Here is a 25,428-nt window from a genome sequence, read left to right as displayed (position 1 = left end):
CCCTAATTTTAATTTCTAACTCCTAACCCTAACTTAACCCTAACCCTAACCCTAACTCAACACTAACTCCTAACCCTAACCCTAACCCTAACCCTAACCTAACCCTAACCTAACCCTAACCCTAACCCTAACCCTAACTCTAACCTAACCCTAACCCTAACCCTAACCCTAACCCTAATCCTAAATCTAATTCAATCCCTAACCGTAACCCTAACTCTAACACTAACTCTAACCCTAACCTAACCCTAACCCTAACCCTAACCCTAACCCTAACTAACCCTAACCCTAACCCTAACCCTAACTCTAACCCTAACCCTAACCCTAACCTAACCTAACCCTAACCCTAACTCTAACCCTAACCCTAACCCTAACCCTAACCCTAACCCTAACTCTAACTCTAACTCTAACTCTAACCTAACTCTAACTCTAACTCTAATCATAACCCTAACCCTAACCATAACCCTAACTCTAATTCAATCCTAAGCCTAACCCTAACTCTAACCCTAACCCTAACCCTAACTCTAATCTTAACCTTAACCCTAACCCTAACCCTAACTCTAATTCAATCCTAACCCTAACCTAACCCTAACCCTAACCCTAACCCTAACTCTAATTCAATCCTAACCCTAACCTAACCCTAACTCTAATCATAACCCTAACCCTAACCCTAACTAACCCTAACTTTAAACATAACCTAACCTAACCTTAACCCCTAACTCTAATTCAATCCTAACCCTAACCCTAACTCTAACTCTAATTTAACCTAACCCTAACCCTAACCCTAACCCTAACCATAACCTAACCCCTAACCCTAACCCTAACTCTAACCCTAACTCCTAACCCTAACTCTAATCATAACTCTTACCCTAACCCTAACTCTAATTTATTCCTAACCCTAACCCTAACTCTAATTCAATCCTAACCCTAACCCTAACTCCTAACCCTAACCTAACTCTAATCATAACCTAACCTAACCCTAACTCTAACTCCTAACCCTAACCCTAACTCTAACCTCACCTTCCTAACCCTAACCCTAACCCCTAACCCTAACCTAACCTAACCTAACTCCTAACTAATTAATTCTAACCCTAACCCTAACCCTAACCCTAACCTCTAACTCTAACCTAAATTCTAACCCTAACATTAACTCTAACCCTAACCCTAACCTAACCCTAACCCTAACCTAACCCTAACTCTAACCTAACCTAACCCTAACTCTAACTCTAACCCTAACCTAACCCTAACCTAACCTAACCCTAACCCTAACCCTAACTCTAATTCTAACTCCTAACCTAACAACCTAACCCTAACCCTAACCCTAACCCTAATTCAACCCTAACCCTAACCCTAACCTCTAACCCTAACCCTAACCCTAATCCTAAATCTATTTCAATCCTAACCCTAACCCTAATTCTAACTTAACTAACCCTAACCTAACCCTAACTCTAACCCTAACCCTAACCCTAACCCTAACCCTAACCCTAACCTAACCCTAACCCTAACCCTAACCTAACCTCTAACTCTAATCATAACCCTAACCCTAACTCTAACCCTAACCCTAACCCTAACCCTAACTCTAATTCAATCCTAACCCTAACCCTAACCCTAACCCTAACCCTAACTCTAATTCAATCTCTAACCCTAACCCTAACCCTAACCCTAACCCTAACTCTAATTCAATCTAACTAAACCTAACCCTAACTCTAACCCTAACCCTAACCCTAATCCTAAATCTATTTCAATCCTAACCCTAACTCTAAATTCTAACTCTAACTCCTAACCCTAACCCAACCCTAACCCTAACCTAACCTAACCCTTAACCTAACCCTAACCCTAACCCTAACCATAACCCTAACTCTAACCCTAACCCTAACCCTAACTCTAACTCTAACCCTAACCCTTAACCTAACCCTAACTCTAATTTAATCCTAACTTTAACCCTAACCCTAACCCTAACTCTAATTCAATCCTAACCTAACCCTAACCTAATTAATTTAATCCTAATCTAATTCTAATTTTAACTCTAACCTAACTCCTAACCTAACCTAACCTAATTAATTTAAATTCTAATCCTAACCTTTAATTTAAATCCTAATTTTAACCCTAACCTAACCTAACCCTAACTCCTAACCCTAACCCTAACCTAACCCTAACCTAACTCTAACTCTAATTCTAATCTAACCCTAACCCTAACTAACCCTAACCTAACCCTAATCCTAAATCTATTTCAAACCCTAACCTAACTCCTAACCCCTAACTCTAACACTAACCCTAACCCTAACCCTAACCCTAACCCTAACCCTAACCCTAACTCTAACCCTAACCCTAACCCTAACCCTAACCCTAATCCTAAATCTAATTCAATCCTAACCCTAACCCTAACTCTAACCCTAACCATAACCACAACCCTAACCTAACCAAACCAAACCTAATCCAACCTAACCCTAACTCTAACCCAACCCTAAACTTAACCCTAAGACTAATCTAACCTTAATCTAAGATAACCTAACCCTGACCTTAACCCTAACACTAACCCCTAATCCTAACCCTAACCCTGACCCTAACCCTTACCCTACCCTACCCTACCCTACCCTACCCCTAACCCTAACCTAACCCTAAACTTAACCCTAAAACTAATCTAACCTTAATCTAAGATAACCTAACCCTGACCTTAACCCTAACCCTAACCCCTAATCCTAACCCTAACCCTAACCCTAACCCTTACCCATCCCTACCCTACCTACCCTACCCTACCCTACCCCTACCCCTACGTAATCTACCCCTACCTAATCTAATCTAACCTTAATCTAAGATAACCTAACCCTGACCTTAACCCTAACCCTAACCCCTTAATCCTAACCATAACCCTAACCCTAAGCCAACCCTAACCCTAAACCTAACCCTAATCTAACCTTATTCTAAGATAACCTAACCCTAACCCTAACCCTTACCCTAACCCTAACCCTAACTATGAACATAACACAACCCTAACCCTTACCCTAACCTTAAACATAAGCCTAACCCTAGCCCAACCCTAACCCTAACCCTAACCCTAACCCTAACCCTAACCCTAACCCAACCTAACCCAACCTACCCTACCCTACCCTACCCTACCCCTAACTCTATCCCAACCCTAAACTTAACCCTAAGCCTAATCTAACCTTAATCTAAGATAACCTAACCCTAACCTTAACCTTAATCCTAACCATAACCCAAACCCTAACTCCACCCTAAACTAACTGTAACCATAAAACTACTTTATCCTAATCTAACCCCTACCCTAACCTAACCCATCCTAACCCCAACCCTAACTCTAACCCTAACCCTAACCTAACCTAACCTAACCTAACCTAACCTAACCTAACCCTAACCTTAACCCTTAGCCTAACCCCAACCTAACCTAACTCGAACCCTAACCCTACTCTAACCCTAACCTAACCTTAACTCAACCCTAACCCAAACCCTAACCCTAACTCTAATCCTAACCATAACCCTAACCCTAACCCTACGCTACACTAACCTAACCTAACCTAACCTAACCTAGCCTAACCTTAACCCTAACCCTAACCTAACCCTAACCCTAATCCTAATCCTAACCTAACCCTAATCCTAACCCTAAAATAACCCAAACCCTAACCCTAATCTAACTTTTATCTTAGATAACCTAACTTTAACCCTAACTGTAACCCTAACTCTAACCCTAACCCGAATCTTATCTAACTCTAACCCTAACTCTAACCGTAACCCTAACCCTACCCTAACGTAACCTAACCTAACCTAACCTAACCTAACCTAACCTAACCTAACCTAACCCTAACCCTAACAATAACCCTTATCCTTAACCTTAACTTTAACCCTAACACTAACTGTAACCCTAATCCTAACCCTAACCTAAACCTAAACCTAAAACTAACCATAACCCAACCCTAACCCTAACCCTTACCCTAACCCTAACCCTAACCCTAACCCTAACCCCAAACCCTAACCCTAACCCCAATCTAACCTTAATCTAAGATAACCTTACCCTAACTGTAACCCTAACTCTAACCCTAACTCTAACTCTAACACTTACCCTAACCTTAAGCCTAACCCTATGCTAACTTAACCCTAACCTTAACCCTACTCTACCCTACCCTATCCTATCCTATCCTATCCTAACCTAACCTAACCTAACCTAACCTAACCTAACCTAACCTAACCAAACCTACCCTTAACCCTACCCCTAACTTCACCCTATCCTAACTCTAACCTTAACCCTACCCTATCCTAACCTAACCTTAACACTTACCATAACCCTAAACCTAACTCCACCCTAATCTCACCCTAACCTAAACCTAACCCTAACCTAAATCTAAACCTAACCCTAACCCAAAAGGTAACCCTAACCCTAACCCCAAACCTAAACCTTACCATAACCATAACCCATCCCTAATCCTAATCCTAATCCTAATCCTAATCCTAATTCCTAATCCTAACCTAATTTAATCCTAACCTAATTAATTTAACTTAAAATTTAAACTGAAACCTAAACCTACACCTAACCCTAACCTAATCCCAATCCCTAAACCTAACCTAACCTAACTTTAACCCAACCTAAACCTAACACTAACCCTAACCTTAACTCTAACCTCAATCTTAACCTTAACCTAATTTAACCTTTAACCTAACTTAATTAACCCTAACCCCAACCGTAATTCAGAATTTACCTTAACCTAAACCTAACCCCCTTACCGTAATTTTAACCCTAACCCTAACCCTAACTTTAATTCTAACCTTAACCCTAACTATGAACATAACACAACCCTAACCCTTACCCTAACCCTAACCCTAATCCTAACCCTAACCCTAACTCTAACCCAACCCTAACCCAACCCTAACCTAAACTAACCCTAACCCTAACCCTTACCCAACCCTAAACGTAACCCTAACCCTAACCCTAATCTAACCTTAATCTAAGATAACCTAACCCTAACCCTAACCCCTAATCAATCAGTCAATCAATCAATCATTTTTATTTATATAGTGCTTTTAAGAACACAGGTTGCATCAAAGCACTGTACAGTATAATGACAGGGATGTATAATGACAGGGATGTATAATGACGAGAGTGACCAATTTCTTATTAAATGCAGAGACGGTCTCTGTAGTCAATTCAACGATAATCACTAGAAGTTAAGTGTCCCCAACCAAGCAAGTCAGAGGCGACAGCGGCAAGGAAACAAAACCCCATGCATACAGAATGGAGAAAAAAAAAACCTTGGGAGAAACCAGACTCAGTTGGGGTCAGTTCTCCTCTGACCGGACGCCCAGCACTTAACTTCCGGTTAAATTTTAAACGCAGCTGTGTCAGATAGTGTAAATGACTTAGTGTGTGCATGGTTTAGAGCACTTTGATCAGGTTTCTCAGTGGGTGCGTCACTGAGTGGGGAGAACCTGTTTGATGTTCTGATCGGAACGGATGAGCGGTGTTTTGACCCAGCGACTAGCCCGCCTCACGGTCACCCAATTGCCCTGCTGCAGGGGCTCTGAAGCTGGAACCGAACAATGTACATGATTCACTGTACTAGTCGCATCCAAAGCAGTATCTACAGCCCTCGCATTCTTACTGTCCTCAGTTAAAGTTTGGATGCGTGTCTCTAATTCTAAAATCTTCTCTGTCAGCCTAGCTATTTCCCTGCATTTATCACACGTAAATCCCTGATCACTAATAGAGAAAGAAAAGCTATACATTAATGCTGTCACATGACCAACATTTACCATGGTAAAGACTCAAACAGCGGCATGTAGATAAAGAGGGTCAGAATAGGAAGAAACATACAAGACCAGTATCAGACATACATTGATTTTATGGATTATTCCAATTAAATGCATACAGATTGTATATTTTAATTATCATTTAAATTATTAACCATACCTTGTTCTATTAATATTGTCACGTGACCCACATTTACCACAGAAAAGACTCAAACAGTGGCATGTAGATGGAGAGAGTCAAACATAAGAAGAAACATAGAAGACCAGTATCAGAAATACACTCATTTTATGGTGTATTAAAATGAAATGCATTCAGATTATACATTGTAATTATCATTTGAATTACTGCATACCTTGTCATATAAATGTTGTCACATGACCCACATTTACCACAGAAAAGACTCAAACAGTGGCATGTAGATGAAGACAGTCAAGAATAAGAAGAAACACAGAAGACCAGTATCAGAAATACATTGATTTTATGGTTTATTCCAACGAAAGACATTCTAGTTTCATTTTACAACGAATACTTAACTTATTGTACGTACCTTGTTAACTAAATGTTGGCACGTGACCCACAATTACGTTACCATGGTAAAGACTCAAACAGTGGCATGTGGACGAGGAGAGTCAAGCATAAGAAGAAACATAGAAGACCAGTATCAGACATACACTGATTTTATGGTGTATTAAAATGAAATGTATTCAGACTATATATTGTAATTATCATTTGAATTACTGCATACCTTGTCATATTAATGTTGTCACATGACCGACAATTACCATGGTTAAGACTCAAACATTGGTATGTAGACGAAGAGAGTCAAGCATAGAAAGCAAGCAAAGAAGACCAGTATCAGAATTACATTGAATTTATGGTTTATTCCAATTAAATGCATTCAGATATTATATCTTTAATTATCATTTAAATTATTGACCATACCTTGTTCTATTAATATTGTCACGTGACCCACATTTACCACAGAAAAGACTCAAACAGTGGCATGTAGATGAAGACAGTCAAGAATAAGAAGAAACACAGAAGACCAGTATCAGAAATACATAGATTTTATGGTTTATTAAAACGAAACACATTCTAGTTTCATTTTACAACGAATACTTAACTTATTGTACGTACCTTGTTAATTAAATGTTGTCACGTGACCCACAATTACGTTACCATGGTAAAGACTCAAACAGTAGCATGTAGATGAAGAGAGTCAAGCATAAGAAGAAACATAGAAGACCAATATCAGAAATACATTGTCATACATTTTATGGTGTATTCCATTGTAACACATTTGAAAAATTAGTTTCTGTATTTAATTTAAAGGCAAGTTCAGGACTCAAACAGTTTTCCATTTCTTTATAGATGTGCCTTCATGAGAAGACTCAAGAACTAAAGACTTCAACACTATACTGTGTTCCACTGCATGACATCATAATAGTAATAGAATGTTTAGGTTCAAATGAACACGGCTGCAGCTCAGTGCATCCATTTTACATCATTATAATGCTACACATAGATAAATTGTTGTTCAACTCTGTCAAAGACTTCCAAAATAGTAAAAAGCACAAGCACATAGTCCAAAACAAACATCCCTGATTAAATGGTCATCAACAGAGTCAAGCATAGATAGCACCATAAAAAACAGTATCATAAATACATTGATTGTACACTGTATTCAAAAGAAACAAATTCAGATTTTATATTTTAATTATTATTTGTATTAGTGGCCATATCTTGTTATATTAATGCTGTCACATGACCGGCATTTACCATGGTAAAGACTCAAACAGTGGCATGTGGATGAGGAGAGTCAAGCATAAGAAGAAACATAGAAGACCAGTATCAGACATACATTGATTTTATGGTGCATTCAATTGAGATACATTCATTTTTTTAAATGTAATTATCATTTGATTTACTACATACCTTGTTATATTAATGCTGTCACATGACCGACATTTACCATGGTAAAGACTCAAACAGCGGCATGTAGATAAAGAGGGTCAGAATAGGAAGAAACATACAAGACCAGTATCAGACATACATTGATTTTATGGATTATTCCAATTAAATGCATTGAGATTTTATATTTTAATTATCATTTAAATTATTGACCATACCTTGTTCTATTAATATTGTGACATGACCCACATTTACCATGGTAAAGACTCAAACAGTGTCATGTAGATGAAGACAGTCAAGAATAAGAAGAAACACAGAAGACCAGTATCAGAAGTACATAGATTTTATGGTTTATTAAAACGAAACACATTCTAGTTTCATTTTACAACGATTACTTAACTTATTGTACGTACCTTGTTAACTAAATGTTGGCACGTGACCCAAAATTACGTTACCATGGTAAAGACTCAAACAGTGGCATGTAGACGAGGAGAGTCAAGCATAAGAAGAAACATAGAAGACCAGTATCAGACATACACTGATTTTATGGTGTATTAAAATGAAATGCATTCAGATTATACATTGTAATTATCACTTGAATTACTGCATACCTTGTCATATAAATGTTGTCACATGACCAACATTTACCATGGTTAAGACTCAAACAGTGGCATGTAGATGAAGACAGTCAAGAATAAGAAGAAACACAGAAGACCAGTATCAGAAATACATAGATTTTATGGTTTATTAAAACAAAACACATTCTAGTTTCATTTTACAACGAATACTTAATTTATTGTACGTACCTTGTTAATTAAATGTTGGCACGTGACCCACAATTACGTTACCATGGTAAAGACTCAAACAGTGGCATGTAGATGAAGACAGTCAAGAATAAGAAGAAACACAGAAGACCAATATCAGAAATACATTGATTTTATGGATTATTCCAATTAAATGCATTCAGATTATATATTTTAATTATTATTTGAATTACTGCATACCTTGTCATATTAATGTTGTCACCTGACCAACATTTACCATGGTTAAGACTCAAACATTGGTATGTAGACGAAGAGAGTCAAGCATAGAAAGCAAACAAAGAAGACCAGTATCAGAAATACATTGATTTTATGGTTTATTCCAATTAACTGCATTCAGATTCTAGTTTCATTTTACAACGAATACTTAACTTATTGTACGTACCTTGTTAATTAAATGTTGGCACGTGACCCACAATTACGTTACCATGGTAAAGACTCAAACAGTAACATGTAGATGAGGAGAGTCAAGCATAAGAAGAAACATAGAAGACCAATATCAGAAATACATTGTCATACATTTTATGGTGTATTCCAATGAAACACATTTGAAAAATTAGTTTCTGTATTTAATTTAAAGGCAAGTTCAGGGTTGTTTTCCATTTCTTAATAGATGTGCCTTCATGAGAAGACTCAAGAACTAAAGACTTCAACACTATACTGTGTTCCACTGCATGACATCATAATAGTAATAGAATGTTTAGGTTCAAATGAACACGGCTGCAGCTCAGTGCGTCCATTTTACATCATTATAATGCTACACATAGATAAATTGTTGTTCAACTCTGTCAAAGACTTCCAAAACAGTACAAAGCACAAGCACATAGTCCAAAACAAACATCCCTGATTAAATGGTCATCAACAGAGTCAAGCATAGATAGCACCATAAAAAACAGTATCATAAATACATTGATTGTACACTGTATTCAAAAGAAACACATTCAGATTTTATATTTTTATTATTATTTGTATTACTGACCATATCTTGTTATATTAATGCTGTCACATGACCGGCATTTACCATGGTAAAGACTCAAACAGTGGCATGTGGATGAGGAGAGTCAAGCATAAGAAGAAACATAGAAGACCAGTATCAAATACATTGATTTTATAGATTATTCCAATTAAATGCATTGAGATTTTATATTTTAATTATCATTTAAATAATTGACCATACCTTGTTCTATTAATATTGTCACATGGCCCACATTTACCACAGAACAGACTCAAACAGTGGCATGTAGATGGGGAGAGTCAAGCATAAGAAGAAACATAGAAGACCAGTATCAGACATACACTGATTTTATGGTTTATTAAAATGAAATGCATTCAGATTATATATTGTAATTATCATTTGAATTACTGCATACCATGTCATATTAATGTTGTCACATGACCAACATTTACCATGGTTAAGACTCAAACATTGGTATGTAGACGAAGAGAGTCAAGCATATCAATCAATCAATCAATCATTTTTATTTATATAGCGCTTTTAACAACACAGGTTGCATCAAAGTACTGTACAGTATAATGTAGAAGAGTACAATGACAGGGATGTATAATGACCAGAGTGAACAATTTGTTATTAAATGCAGAGACGGTCTCTGTAATCAGTTCGACGTTAAATCACTAGAAGTTAAGTGTCCCCAACCAAGTAAGCCAGAGGTGACAGCGGCAAGGAAACAAAACCCCATGCATACATAATGGAGAAAAAAAAAACCTTGGGAGAAACCAGACTCAGTTGGGGTCAGTTCTCCTCTGACCGGATGCCCAGCACTTAACTTCCAGTTCAATTTTAAACGCAACTGTGTCAGATGTAAATGACTTAGTGTGTGTGTGTATGTGTGTGTGTTTGTGTGTGTGTGTGCGTCATGATCTGGTGATTGGTCCACGGGGCGCATCTAGGTGTTCTGGTCTCTGATGAACATAATCTCTGGGTGCTGATCCACCATCTAGTCTGGATACAAACTGTGAAAACAGATTGAGAAAGAGACAGGACTAATATTAGCGTAGATGCCATTCTAGATGCCATTCACAACCCTAACCCTTACCCTAACCTTAGACATAACCCTAAGCCTAGCCCAACCCTAACCCTAACCCTAAACCTAAACCTAACCCTAACCCTAACCCTAACCCTAACCCTAAACCTGACCCTAACCCTAACCCTAACCCTAATACTTTAAACCCTGAGCTCTAATATGACTTTTTGTGTCCGAGAGCAGTAAAACAGCATTCCTGCTCATATAAAGTCAAGATCTGAGCAAATTGTGCTTTTTGAGCTCTGAAATGACCTTTGTGTCCAAAACCAGAAACACACTGAAAAGGCTCTTTCTGCTAGGAAACTACATGAAAAAGCTTTCTCTCGCTGAGAAACAACTTTTCAAGCACTTCTGGGATTGTTTTGAGTTTATTTGCTCAGAAACACTAAAACACCATTTTAGCACATCGAAGCCCATTCTTAAAAGCAGCAGCAAATTAGGTAGCAGCAACATCATTCACATTCTGAAAGCAGCAGCAGAGCAGTGGGCATTCTTTCTGGCAGAGAACAGGAGCATCAAGAGACCAGTGAATTTGAGATTATTGCTGAAGTGGAGAACAGTTGCACAGTTTTATAATGTATCAGTGCCTTTGTTTTGTCTTAAGATGCACATCGGCTTTATTTTCGAAAGCACATTTATAAAAACAATTTATACCACTATTACTTCATTACCAGTCCTACTCCAAGTGTAATAATAATAATAATAATAATAATAATACCATAATAATAATATTTATGAATGATTAGAACGATTTCTGAAGGATCATGTGAATGTAGTAATGATGGTATATATATATATATATATATATATATATATATATATATATATATATATATATATATATGTGTGTGTGTATATGTAAGAGGTGAATCAAAACCTGTAAATGCAGTAAGACTAATCTGAGAAGGGATATTCAAAGGAACAAAAGGACTTCAAAAAGAGAGTAAACCACCCCCCCCCCCCACCCCTTTGTATTTATATGACACCTTCTGTCCAAAAGACTTGGTGTAAAGTGCATTAGGAATAAGGCATTATGTATTATATATTATATGTGTCTTATGAACCTATTGTTCTTAACTCTCATGTTTGGTCTCATTTGAAAGGTCTCAGTGCGATTGGTAAATTGGTCACAATTTCACAGTAATCACTTATATTATCGAAAAGATTAAGAACTTGGTAGAACTGTGTTCTGTTGAGAAGGAGGTGTGCCCTCCTTTTGGGTCTCTGAAAGTGTTCCAGCCAGGTGTGACACTGGAGCACGGGAACCTAAACACCAAAAGGTTTTTATAACTACATTTGGTATCTCTTTGTCTGGTCTGAGTATATAAGGAAAGTGACAAAACACAACAAGGCGCGATTCTGTAGCCAGATCGGCCCGTAGTGTGGTCTGTGTCCTGATACACTACACTATGTACTTTTTAAATACCAGGTATACTGACCTTTTAAGTTTGTTATATTTTGTTTTGTGTTATTTTTGTACTGCTGATCAGTTGTGCAAATGTTTATCAATTATACCAATTTGGAAACTGTTCTTGCCTGGCAAAATAAACGTCAATCTTGGTTAACTTATAATATTGTCTGAAAGAACTTTTCTAGTAGGTTAGTGACTTCTGAGGTTTTCCGCATTGTTCGTGTGCTAGGGTGAGTCAGATCAACGATCGATGGATGGAGCCGTCTTGAGATCTTGACTTCTGGCCACCAAACTGGCTTAGCATGCTATTACTTAGGGAACGCATAAAAAATTACTCTTTTTGAGTCTATCGAGGAGATGGCTGCATTAAGGTAAGCGATCTACGGGGTAGCCTCTGACTAAGACCTGGACTAGCCCAGATGTGTCGTGAGTCTGTTCTGGCCAAACAAGGTCTCTAAGCGACCCAGACTAACGAACGATAAGTCGAAACTAGGAAATATTATAGTTAATTAATGATCCAAATTTAATCACAACTAGAGGGATCAGCAGTTACATTATAATAAATATAACTAAAATCACGAAGGATTGGAGTCAGATAAATTTATGTATAAGGTCAGTACTATAATTGGAAATACAAAAGATTAATAAATATTAGTGATTTTTAATGAGACGCAAAGAAAAGACCGAACACGCATTGACCTTTGACCAGGGCCTCTGGATTCCGTTCTGCAGGAAAAGGGGGACCCTTACATTTTAAACAGCTAAATTTGGACTTGCCCCGAGGGGTGCTTGTCCAATCAATGAGGGGGTATAGGATGTGTTCTCATCCTCATCCACCAAACATCTATTAATATATATCTTTCAACTGCTATCTATCACATGACTATGCATAGATTAAAATGGCAGTTTTCATGGACGCCTCAAAACATACAAGAGGATTATAGAAAGGTCAAAAGGATTCCCACTGGGGTCTGGAGATTTTTGCGATATCCACTCAAGCTTGTAAATTACATGCTTGTGTTTATTTATCTGCTGATTCATGCTGAGAGGGGTCACACCTTTACCTTGGCATCTCTGATTATTGCCAATTCCAGATCAGTTGACTGAGTTGTGTTAAAACGCTTTCCGGCTCTGGGTTTATCCAAATGAGGGAAGTCTATGCAAATCATGTTGTGTTTCACGCATGGGTGTGAGCAGGGGGTGCACACCAGAAAACCATCAAGCATTTCTTTTGACATAGCTGTTGGGTTCTCCTCTTCTGATTGGATCATCATCACAGCCATAGAGGTGCTCTCCAGAAAGCAAGGCACCACGATGGGTGCTTGATCAGTTTTATGGCTTGGTAACAGTTCTAAAAAGAGACACAAGGGATTTCTCTGAAAAGTGGTTCTTTTTGTAGCTTGTGTGTTTGTTCACAGAGGTCCTACATTGGGTTATTTTTTTTTTGTTTGGGATTTAAAATGTAGGCCTGTAAGTGTTGCAATATGTATGCTATCAACATGAACGTCTTTCACTGGCGAGTGAGGATGACGATCCACCAAAATGAGGTGCTGGATTGGATTTCGGAGGTGCCACAGATCTGGATCCAACTTGTTTCGGCACAAATTAAGCAAAATTTTCAGCAAAATGATGCACGGTTTCATCCCAGGCTTTTTTCTATTCTCGGGTGTCAACCATATCGGTACGCAATTAATTAATTAATCTTTATGAATTAGTGATCTATCATTAGGTCTCACATGTTCCACTTTGATATTTTCCTTTAAATTAACTATGATGTTAATACTACTTGTAAATATCTGACATAAATATTCTATTCATATCTCATCACTCATCTAAAATGAGAACTCCTGGACACAGTCTTATCTTTGATTTACAAAGGATTTTGAAAAATGAAGATGTAAACTATAAAACAGAAACAAGCTCCTTTGAACTGTACACCATATTCTTTCTCTATGCTTTCGGTTTCCTCCAGTTGGGTTTGTTTATACTTGATGCTTATTGGATTGTTATTTTCCCAGTTTTGTCTTTTTAATTTAATTAATTTTTTTGTATGAAACCTTTACATCTCCATTAATAAAATACGAACAGAATAGTGAAATAATGTCAAACAACGTACAAAAGCAATATGTGATTGATATGAGAAATTATTTTTTAAAGAAAAAACAAGCAAATTTGCACTGGCAGTAAAAACATTTTTTTAAGTATTTGAATGAGAAATTGGCATCAAAGATTAAGCACATCTTGCTTATGTATGAGAGATTAAATTGTGATTATGTTATTAGCTCCCTTGATTACAATATTCTTATACTACATTAAGTGACAAGAGAACTGTACATTTTCATTAGCTAATTATAATGCCCTGTATGGACAAATAGTCTTCATAGTATCCATATTTAAAACACAACAAGGTGAATAAAAATGTTTCCTTACATTATGACAGACCTGATCAGTTTGAGAATACTTTTTAAAAATATGTGGTGATAAACATCAATATTAACTGAAAACAGTCACAATTACACTTAACTCCTTAAATTAAATAAAAAACAAATGATATACACACCCTGACAAAAATTCTTATCGCCTGTCCAAGTCATAGGAACAACAAAAAATAACTTGACTTCTTAATCATTTGGAATCAGAAGTGACGTATATGAAAGGCAAAGGCCTCTAGATTACACTTTTTTTTACCACAATAAAATCTTATCATACCTTGATTTTTAATTATTTAATTAGGACAGAAAGGTCAGACTTTGCTTTGACAAAAGTCTTGTCACATCTTTAAAGGATTCAACCAATCACAGATTACAGCGTCACCTGTAATTAACACATTCCCAAGTGTTTAAAAGAAGAACCCCAGCACACCTAACCTTCATTTGAAATGCATCCTGACCTCTGACAGCAGGTTCAACAGTCTATGGCCAGCCCTTTTTCAACTGCAGCAGAGCAATAACAATTAGATAACAATTGGTCACCAGAAACCCCTGTATCCACAAGAACAGTTTGTCAAATTCTTTCATGCAGTGGTCTCAATGACCAAATTAGTGATCAGAATCTAGCATTGAACAGAAAACAACTAAAAAATCGTGTTGCATTTGCCAAGACCCAGAGCTTCCAGGAAGGACTGGGGAAAAGTGGCAGAAGGTTGATGAATCATCCATTAAACTGCACCAAAATCATTGCAAATACTGCAGAAGACCTATTGGAACCCGCATGGATCCAAGATTCCCATAGAAAACAGCTAAGTTCGGTGGAGGAAAAATCATGGTTTGAGGTTAGATTCAGCAGACTTTTGTCTTAGCAAAGTCTGACCTTTCTGTCCTAATTAAATAATTAAAAATCAAGTCATGATAAGATTTCATTTTGGTAAAATAAGGATAATCTAGAGGCATATATCATATAAGCCACTTCTGATTCCAAATGATAAACTAGAAGTTAAGTTATTATTTGTAGTTGTATATATATGCATATGTGTGTGTGTGTTATACACAAAACAATATATGACAACATATAACCACAGTTAACTGCTCTCTACTGTATTATACATTTATTTACAATTTATTTAATTTAAGCATATATATTTATTTTAAGGGATTTGGCAGGTCAAGCAATATTCTAAATTAAAGTTCAATTTCCTGTAGAACTTTGCTTTTCATTCTGGAATCCATTTCTTATTTTCAGTCCAATGTACTTTAACAGGCCACAAGCAAAAAGATGTACATAAAACTCCACACAAAACTCTGGTACTTAATACTTCCCCTTTTTAGCCTACAATTGTCAAAATATACAACTTCTCTTCATTTAAATAACTTGTTAAAATAGTATTTTTAGGTATTGTACAGTTTGGTTTTGATACATGTATTGTCCTGAATCATGTTAACAATCATCTTCTCATACATATGGTATATGGTTGATGCATTTATAATCCGGCCGATCCTCTTCAGAATTTTGAGAAGAGGTAGACGAGCACCTTTCAAATGTAGTTTGCGGAGACTGTAAGATAAAGCTTTGGCTAGGTCCTGACCTCCATTCTGAATCTTCCATAAGTGCAGGAGCTGCAAGATGTAACGTTGTGAAGGACAGGACTGGACCAGGGCTCGGACATCCTTCTCATTTACTTTCTCCCCAGGTAAACTCTCCATCAAGTTCAACAAATCTTCCAGAGTAAGTTTGATTACACTGGCACAGCGAGATACCTTCCTTTCACAGTGATTCACACCTAGAAGTACATTGGACATTGTGCTTGTATTAATATTCAATATCAATTAAAATAATACTGTTGACATATACTTATATTGTTGACATATATCCCAACTTTATGTCAAATATGGACAGTAGGGTTACATAGGGTTATTTTTAACTTTTTTATTAAAACATTTTTTGGTTAGTCCATATTTGACTAAAGGTTAGGTTGAATATACATATGTTTGGTTTGTGATAATGATTGATTTTTTGCTTTTAAAGTGTGTCTATTGATTTCAATAAGCTTTAACTCTTAATAAGACCAAATAATGCCAAAGCTGAGTGCCTCTAATAAAGTTAAAAGAGCTGATAATCAAGTCACTGGAGCTAATGCTAAAACAATATCTGACAAGGCTGAGAAAAACAAGAAAAAACCTGAGAAAAACCTACGCAAAAAAGGAATCAGGTTTACTCTGCAATACCCAGATAGGTTGCTTATTCAATCATAAGTCATCAACGTACACCCCAATCAGACTTGATAACAGTTTGAATTATTTTATTCTTCTACCCCTGACCTAGACTTTTGTGTTTACATATTTGAGACCTCTGGGAGGGTTCTTGATCTTGGAGACATGTTTTTTGTTTCTCCTTTTTGGATGGAACAATTAACTTTGTGTTAATTGTGTTAACTTTTGGGAAGACACAAAGGAGCCTGGGGAATGTTGTGGGTTGTTGTTCTTGTTGTATCAGACTTTTTTTTGCTATTTATATTACTATTTTCTTTTGTTTACTTGTACACTTTTTTTATTAAATTTTTTTTATTTCCCTTTTTTCTATAATTAAACTGTTGACACTTCTGACAGGTGCAGTTGATTATTGAATTATGTTGTCCCAATTCAGGTTTTGTTAGATGAGATGTTGACAGGCTTAATGTCAGGGTCATTATTATAGTATTATTTTTGGAACTTGTTACGTAATAAATCTATCACTTCGAAAAAGCGAATCATCCTGTCATACAAGATGTTACCATGTTTGCAGCGTGTCCACATGCTGAGTGGCAGAGAAGGATGACTCGGGGTCTCTGTTTGTACTGTGGTGTTCAAAGGGTATATGATCCAGGAATGCCCCATTGGCCCTCCATGGCCTTTGGTGAGTGTCATCCAACCTGCTATCCCATAAATGGAACCACTCACCACTGTAGTTTTGCTTACTATATCGTTTCAGCATCTCACCTCATTGACTCCGGGTCAGCAGGCAACTTCATGTGTAAGTGTTGGACCACTTACTCTACCCATTAGACAACTTCACTCCAAGGAAATCCATCTACTGGTTCTGGAGGGGTCAAACACTGAAATCATCTAAGGGCTCCAGTGGTTGGTGAAAGCACTATTCTATCCTGAAGTTCAGTTGAGATTCTGAAGTGAGGACTGTTTCGCTTGCTATTTTGAGAAAAAGCTATTTCCTCCACATTCTTCTCCTAAGATACTTCCAGTGAACTCTGCGACTTTCGAGAGCCCGGTAGAAAAAAGATTTGTAGATATACCTCCCTGTTAGCGACGTGTTCTGCCCAAAGTAAGCTTTCCAACTACCACCACACTGGCCATGTGACTTTGCCTATCAACCTCATTCCAGGTGAGCCAGTCCCTCATGGAAAAATCTACCCACTTTATCTACCTGAACAGAAGTACATAGATGAGACTCTCAAGCAAGGTTACACCCAACCTTCCAATTTCCCTGCTGCTTCCAGTCTCTACTTTGTGGCAAAAAAGGATGGAGGCTTGAGGCCCTGCATTAAACCACATCCTTAACAAACTGTTAATTTTCGGTATCCTCTTCCCCTTGTCACAGCAGTTCTGGAACATCTTTGTGGAGCATCATACTACACCAAGTTGGACCTCCACAGCACGTAAAACCTCATCCAGATACATGAGGGGGACGAGTAGAAGACTGCTATGAATATTCCATCAACACCCCCTCCATATTACAGGATTTCATGCACAAGGTGCTACAGGACTTCCTTCACAAATTTGTTATTGTTTACATCGCTGATATCCTCATATATTTCTAAAGTATGGCCGAACATTACCACTACGTTGTGGAAATCATTGTTCAGAGGGGAAAACCAACTTTAAAGCTGAGAAATGCAGCTTCCAGCAAACCTTAGTTCAAATTCTGGCATTCAGATGGACAAGAGGAAAGTGAAAGCTATCATCAACTTGCCAGAATCCATCACCATAAAGAAACTCCAACGTTTTCTTGGAGGAAATTAACTGCAAAAATTGAAAGAGAGAGCTTCTTGCCTTCAAGCTGGCATTAGAGGAGTGGTACCACTGGTTGGAGGGAGCTGCTCATCCATTAACTGTGTTAACAGACCACACAAATCTCCAATACCTATGTAATGCAAAGAGGTTCCTTTAACAGATTTATTTTCTTCATTACCTACTATCCTGGTACTAGGAAAGGCTGGTAAGGCTGATGCCTTGTAATGAATCCACAATGCCATGGAGGGTGATGAAGATCCAGAACTCATCATTCTATCTGAGATGATTGTCACTCCTATCCAGTGGACCACTCCTCTAACTGCCCCTGAACCTGCACCCAACAATCCTCCCAAGTGTCAGTATGTTCCATGTTCCCAACACACCCCACTAATCCACTCTGTTCACTCCTCTAGGCGCTGGCCACCCAGGGACCAACAGGGATGTGAGAAGGCTCATTCAGGGATTTCCAGACTGTACCATGGCAAAGAGCCCACGCCATCTACCATTTGGCCAGCTTCTCCCTTTGCCTGTGTTGAATCACCTGGGCACACCTATGAGTAGATTTTATTACTGATCCACCCCCCTCTGATAGTAATATCTGTATCCTGGTTATTACGGATCAATTCTCTAAATTTTCCCCTCAAAAGTTTGCCAGTGGCATTCAAAAACAGCGGAACTACTCTTTAACCACTTCACTTCCTGTGAAGCTGTGTAAGAGGTAAAGAAGATCTTGGCTTCCTGGTGTGGTGGTGGTCAGGTTTAGAATCTTGTGGACTGGTAGGCCATAACGAAGGGCTACCAGTGAGAGGTGGAGGGCTGGTGTGGGCTTGCTCATAGCCCCCCAACTTAGCCCAGTTTACCCCAGTAAACAAGAGGGTCACCTCCCTGGGCCTTTGGGTTGGTTTGACTCTGAAAAGTGTGCTGAAAAGTGCTCTGACCGGGGACTCTATCATTCTACTGGGGGACTTCAATGCTCATGTGGGTGATGCTAGTGACACCTGCAGGGCATGTTTGGGAGGAACGCCCCCTCCGATCTTAACCAGAGTAGTGTTCTGTTGTTGGACTTCTGTGCTAGGCAAAGTCTGTCCATAACGAACACCATGTTCAAGCATAAGGGTGTCCATCAGTACACATGTCACCAGAACACCTTAAGGCAGAGGTCGATGATCGACTTTCTGGTTGAATCATCTGATCTCCAGCCGCATGTCTTGGACACTTGGGTAAAGAGAGGGGCAGAGCTGTCAACTGATCACCACCTGGTGGTGAGTTGAATACGTTGGCGGGGTAAGGAAGCCAAACAGACTTGGCAGGCCTAAACGCATCATGAGGGTCTGTTGGGAACATCTGGCAGAGACCCCTGTCAGGGAGATCTTCAACTCCCACCTCCGAAAGAGTTTTGACCGGATCCCGAGGGAGGCTGGAGACATTGAGTCTGAGTGGACTATGTTCTCTACCTCCATTGTTGGCACAGTCGTCTGGAGCTGTGGCCGTAAAGTCTCCGGTGCTTGTTGTGGCGGCAACCCCTGATCCCGGTGGTGGACAGCGGGAAGTAAGGGATGCCGTCAAGCTGAAGAAGGAGTCCTATCGGGCCTGGTTGGCTCATGGGACTCCTGAGGCAGCTGATAGGTACCAATGGGCCAAAAGGACTGTAGCACGTTTGGTTGTGGAGACAAAACCATCACCCTGGCTGGTCACCAAGATAGTTAAGAAGCTCCTCGGTGGCAAAGCATCGGGGGTGGACAAGATCTGCTCAGAGTACCTCTGGGTGTTGTGGGACTGTCTTGGCTGACATGCCTTTGCAGTATTGCTTGGGGGACAGTACCTCTGGACTGGGGTGGTGGTTCTTTTTAAGGAGGGGGACTGGAGGGTATGCTCCAACTATAGGGGCATCACATTCCTCAGCCTCCCCGGGAAAGTCTATGCCAGGGAACTGGAGAGGACAATAGTCAAACCTCAGCTTCAGGAGGAACAATGCGGCTTTCGCCCTGGGCATGGAACACTGGACCAACTCTATACCCTTTTCAGGATACTGGAGGGTTTCTGGGAGTTTGCCCAACCAGTCTACATGCGCTTTTTGGATTTGGAGAAGACATTCGATCGGTTTCCTCGCGGTGTCCTGTGGGGGGTGCTCTGGGAATACGGGGTAAGAGGCCTATTGCTAAGGCCTGTCCGGTCCCTGTATGATAAGAGCAGGAGCTTGGTTCGCATTACCGGCAATAAGTTAGACTTAATAAAACCAGTGCATGTTGGACTCCAACAGGATTGCCCTTTGTCACTGGTCCTGTTCATTAGTTTTATGGACAGGATTTCTAGGCTCAGCCTGGGGCTGAAGGGGGTCTGGTTTGCTGACCACAGGATATTGTCTCTGCTTTTTGCAGACAATGTCCTGTTGGCTGCATCTGCCAGGACCTACAGTGTGCACTGGGGCGGTTTTGCAGCTGAGTGTGAAGCGGCTGGGATAAGAATCAGCACCTCTACGTCTGAAGCCATGGTTCTCAGTCGGACAAGGGTGGCTTGCCCCCTTCAGGTTGGTGGGGAGTTCCTGCCTCAGGTGGAGGAGTTTCAGTATCTTGGGGTCTTGTTGATAAGTGAGAGGAGGATGGAATGAGAGATTGACAGACGGATCGGTGCAGCTTCTGCAGTAATGCGGTCTCTGAACCAGTCTGTCATGGTGAAGAAGGAGCTGAGCCACAAGGCGAAGCTCTCTATTTACCGGTCGATCTTCGTTCCTACTGTCACCTATGGTCATGAGCTTTGGGTCCCACCCGGCCCCAGATAAGCTGCAGTAAATGGATGGATGGATGGATGCATGGATGGATGGATAACTCTCTAGTAATTACTTAAGTGTTTTTCTGTGTCCAAAAGTATTCCTCTGTAAGACAGGGTACATTGGCAATACTTCGCCTTTGAACACATGTTGTCCCTGCATCGCTATGCTGTCTGTCTCTATTTTAACCTTGAACTTAATTTCTCTGATGTGTCTCACCAGCAGTAAATAAAACATTCTTGTATTGCTATTGAATCTCTCTGTTTGCCACTTTTGACAAGATGTTTGGGTTTGGAAATACATTTATATCATGGGTAAGGTTAATATATGCTAGACCAGTGTTTTCAGTTTTAATGAACACAGATAGGTCGCCTAAGGTTCCTTTACACTCCTCTGTGCAACAGAGATGTCCCCTTTTAGCATTAGAGCCCCTTGCCATATATATAAGACGTCATACAGATATCATAGGTCTTGAAGGGGAATGAAGCCCTTATTAGCCTCTGTAAACATTTATATAGAGATTAATATAGAGAATTGGAAAATCTTGCCTTTAGATATGATTGGACATATAAACTGAATAAAAGTGTCATGGTTGTTAGTGTCACTGTCTTATCTTTGCGTGACTTGTTGTGTGCTGTGTGAGCAAATGCTCACTACAGGACGAGCCGTGCAAGCATTAGTAGTGGAGGGGTACAAGTTCACTACCCAACTTGGATGTACTGATTGATTTAGATGGTGGCACATGGTGCCAAGCCTCTGAGAAAGGAGCGGCTTCTGGCTGTGAATGGAGCCATCCTCGACTACTCCTCATGCACTTCTGGAAAGAAAGGAACCTGAGTGGGCCGTGATTTGTTATCACAGGCCGCCCCCAGGAACCAATTGTCCAACTGTGAGGGCTCAGGTCTGGGCAGCATGTAAACCTCCATCCTGATATTCAGGGCAGCCAGGGCGAGCATGGCTAGCAGCTCGGGATCCGAGCAGGGTATCTCAGGATTAGTTAACCACTTGCCAAATTTTATTGCTGTTTTCTCTTAATTAAAGCTTATCGGGGTTCCAACAAGACCCCAGTCAGTTGTCACAACATAACTCAGTGACGGACAGACAGGAAACGAAACGACATATTGGATATCTAAAATTAATTTACAAAAGCACAGGTCTGTGGAAAAGGGAGCACTGGGCATCATGACCCCAGATGTTCCCTTATGGGTGCAAATGGAGACAGATCTGGCTGCCGGTATTAGCAGCCAAGTTAGACAACCTACAGCTACCTACAAGTATTAGTTAAATTAAGTAAGAAAGGTCCTTTCCATTTTAGAGGTATATACCAGTTTTCTACAATCAATCTTTTTCATACCCATGGTCTTACAGAATTTTGTTTGGAAGGTGAAGGGTTTATATTATCAAACTGTAAAAAAAAATGTAGACCTCCCAACTCAACTTTTCTATTGACTCGTTACCTTTATATTTATGCACTGCCTTGCACAATTTTCTGTTGGGACAACTGTTCCCACAATTAAAAATCAATTAATTCAATTGGGCTGATGGAAACAATTTGATTTAGAGTCACTATAAAACATTTTTTAGTGTATGGACCTTTACGTTGAGGGTTGATTTGCATCATTTAGCCAACTAAGAGAAATGTTTGATCTGCCCCATTCCAGTTTTTTAAATTATGTACAAATTAGGAATTATTTGAAGTCTTGATACAGTATTTTTGGTTTTTCTCAATACACCTATAGCCCTCCAAAAACAGGCCCTCACTCTGGGTATGATCATGGCCAAGAGATGTATATTAAAGAACAGGAAGCCATTTTTACCTTCCTCTTTTCAAATTTGGATCATGGACATGACTTCTGTTACACTGTACAAATAGAAAGACTTGATCTGAGGTATTACTCCAGTGAAAAGTTTTCTGGTATCTGAGAATCTTTCCTCTGATGCTTAGAAAAATTAACAGTCAAACCAATGTCTAATGTTTCGTATGATGGTTGAGTTGTACATTACACTTTTGCATTGCTTTACTATGATACCTTTAGTTACTAAACTTTTAGTTACTAAACTTTTAGTTTTAGTTATTTATTTTTATTTAATCTTTCTTACATTGTGAGTGTGTACAATGTTTGAGATGATGTTGTTTCTTTTACCTGTTTACTTACAGTTTTAAAAATCCTTTAAAAAACCTATTCCACAATACAAGACAAAAACATTAGTGATAATAAAGGCAGTTTTTGTCTTGTATTGTGGAAAAGTGGTTTACAGGTTTTTCTTACTTGTTAGAGGTGACTTTCTCACTTGTAGTCATGCCAATGCTTTTTAAAGTGTATGTTAAAGCTAAGCCACACAGATATGATAACCTTGGATGATGCTGATGAGTTTGTCTTGGTCCTTATTTTGTTCTCTCCAAAGACGAAGCAGATGTAGTGCTTGCTGCTGAGGACTGCAGCTTTTCTTCAGCCTGTCAACACTCTTCCAGTCCACCTTGCGTCCTGGAAGGCTCTCAGAAAGACGCTCCACAGGAAAAGAAGCCAAAGGAGGTGATGCAAGGAATTGAAATATGGCTTCCTCACATAATGTAATGTCTAGAAGACATTAAAAGAGGGGTGTGGGCATGGTTATACACATTGAAGCATGAAGAAAACACAAAACAAATAACATTTTGAAAAAATAAAACAATGAAACACAATGAAACATATTAGAGTATCAGCAACTTCATACTATTCTAACCCCTAGGTTTTCATATCCTCATACAGGAAGTAACATGTTTCCACATTCTGAAAGTAGCTTTCACATTCATCTATAAATACCCCAATCCTATCTGTGATATGTCATGTATAATGAGTATCTGGGATCTGCAATCTAGATTCAGCATTGGTATTCACCTAAAGCTTGATTGACACTTATGTAGTGTATGGTTGGATCAAAAGGTCAACCCTCCGAAATCATAAAGCACAGAGGGCCAAACAGAATGGACAGCTAAATGGGCACTAAATGGACCAGCCGAGTTAGGAAAGGCCAAGACGGCGCCATTTGGTCTGCCTGTACCCTGTCGAATCCACATCCCTGACAGGAGAAAAGGTGTAAATTAAACCACACCAAATGGTGGAAGGAATTTCACTTTTCCTGACTTCAAAGGGCCCGTTGGGCAATGAGAAATGCCACATTGCCCCAGCAAACCAGAAACTCATGGTCCTAACAAAGGAAACCATAGTTTCTGTCCTTTAGAGACGACTGAAGGGCCTTAACTGTATAAAATGTACAACTCTGTATTAAATTGTTAATTTTCTTATCCTACTATACCTCACTTAACCTCAAGGGCAAACATAGCAATTGTATCCTGCTTATGTTTGCATTCCTGAAACTATGTGTGAAGGTACTCAAAACCCTGCCATGTTTCATATGTAAATGCTCCTCTTGTTATTTGATAGTGTATAGTACTGTAATGTGTCGTATTCCACCATTATCTTTTTCTCATCTAAAACTATTTTCAACTCCTGAAGCATGCTTGTGCAGGCGGTCATATAAATGCAAATGAGAGGAAGTCCAAAACTGGCTCCTTCTCATTGGATCGCTGAACTCTTGGAGAGCTAAGTAATCAACATTTATGTGACCCTGTAAGATGAAAAATTCCTTACAGTAAGCATCACAAGAAATTGCAGCCCCTAGATGAAATCTGAGTTTTCTAATTCAGCTACAACGTCAATGACTGTTTAACTGTAACTTGTTACCGCCCTATATGGAGCAAAGAAACAATCCATTAGCGCAAAGAATGTAGGTGGAGCGAGGTTCCTCCCCACTTTATATATGCGACCAAATAAATATATATAATGATACATTGCACCTTCCAATATTTTCACTGGCCAAATAACCATTTCCCGAGTTAAATCATAGCTACCTGATGTAAAACTTTATCATTTACTCTTGAGCAGGAAGGATGTCATTCGTCGTTTTTATGTTTTACAGTGTGTTTAACTGAGCAGTGAAGCAATCCTGCCGCGCATCACAGCATAGAGAGACTTGCACAATTTTTCAAGGTCTGCCGAGATAAAATTTCAGTGATTGCCTCAGCCAGCAATGTGATTGGAATTTGTATCAAACTGATTCAAACGCTGTGATATCAGTTTCTTGTGAACCCAGCGAAGTGATTATCTAAGTCAGTGGTTCCCAACCTTTTTTAACTCACAGCCCAAACAACCAAACACATATGTTTCCTCGGCCCACTGCAAAAAAATTTAAATGAACCTGTTATTTGTGTCGCTGCTATATTTTCTTCTTTTAGGTTTA

The 25,428-nt window shown here is 39.1% G+C and overlaps 1 protein-coding gene across 1 annotated transcript in view; it reads right to left on the bottom strand.

Moving 5' to 3' along the window:
* Nucleotides 1–14,129: 14,129 nt before the first annotated feature.
* LOC122361026 (tumor necrosis factor receptor superfamily member 11B-like) overlaps nucleotides 14,130–25,428 on the bottom strand; it is a 57,492-nt gene continuing 46,193 nt past the window's right edge. The window contains exons 4-5 of the mRNA XM_043261957.1: nucleotides 23,502–23,726; nucleotides 14,130–16,156 (exon numbers count right to left, since the gene is read on the bottom strand). Of these exons, the coding sequence (XP_043117892.1) occupies nucleotides 15,765–16,156; nucleotides 23,502–23,726 (617 nt within the window). The 3' untranslated portion in view covers nucleotides 14,130–15,764. The remainder of the gene's footprint in view (nucleotides 16,157–23,501; nucleotides 23,727–25,428) is intronic.

The sequence above is a fragment of the Puntigrus tetrazona genome, chromosome 16 (genome assembly GCF_018831695.1).
Source record: "Puntigrus tetrazona isolate hp1 chromosome 16, ASM1883169v1, whole genome shotgun sequence".
Lineage (NCBI taxonomy): Eukaryota > Metazoa > Chordata > Actinopteri > Cypriniformes > Cyprinidae > Puntigrus > Puntigrus tetrazona.
The sequence above is the reverse complement of the archived record's forward strand: the minus strand, read 5'-3'. Positions and strand labels throughout refer to the sequence as shown.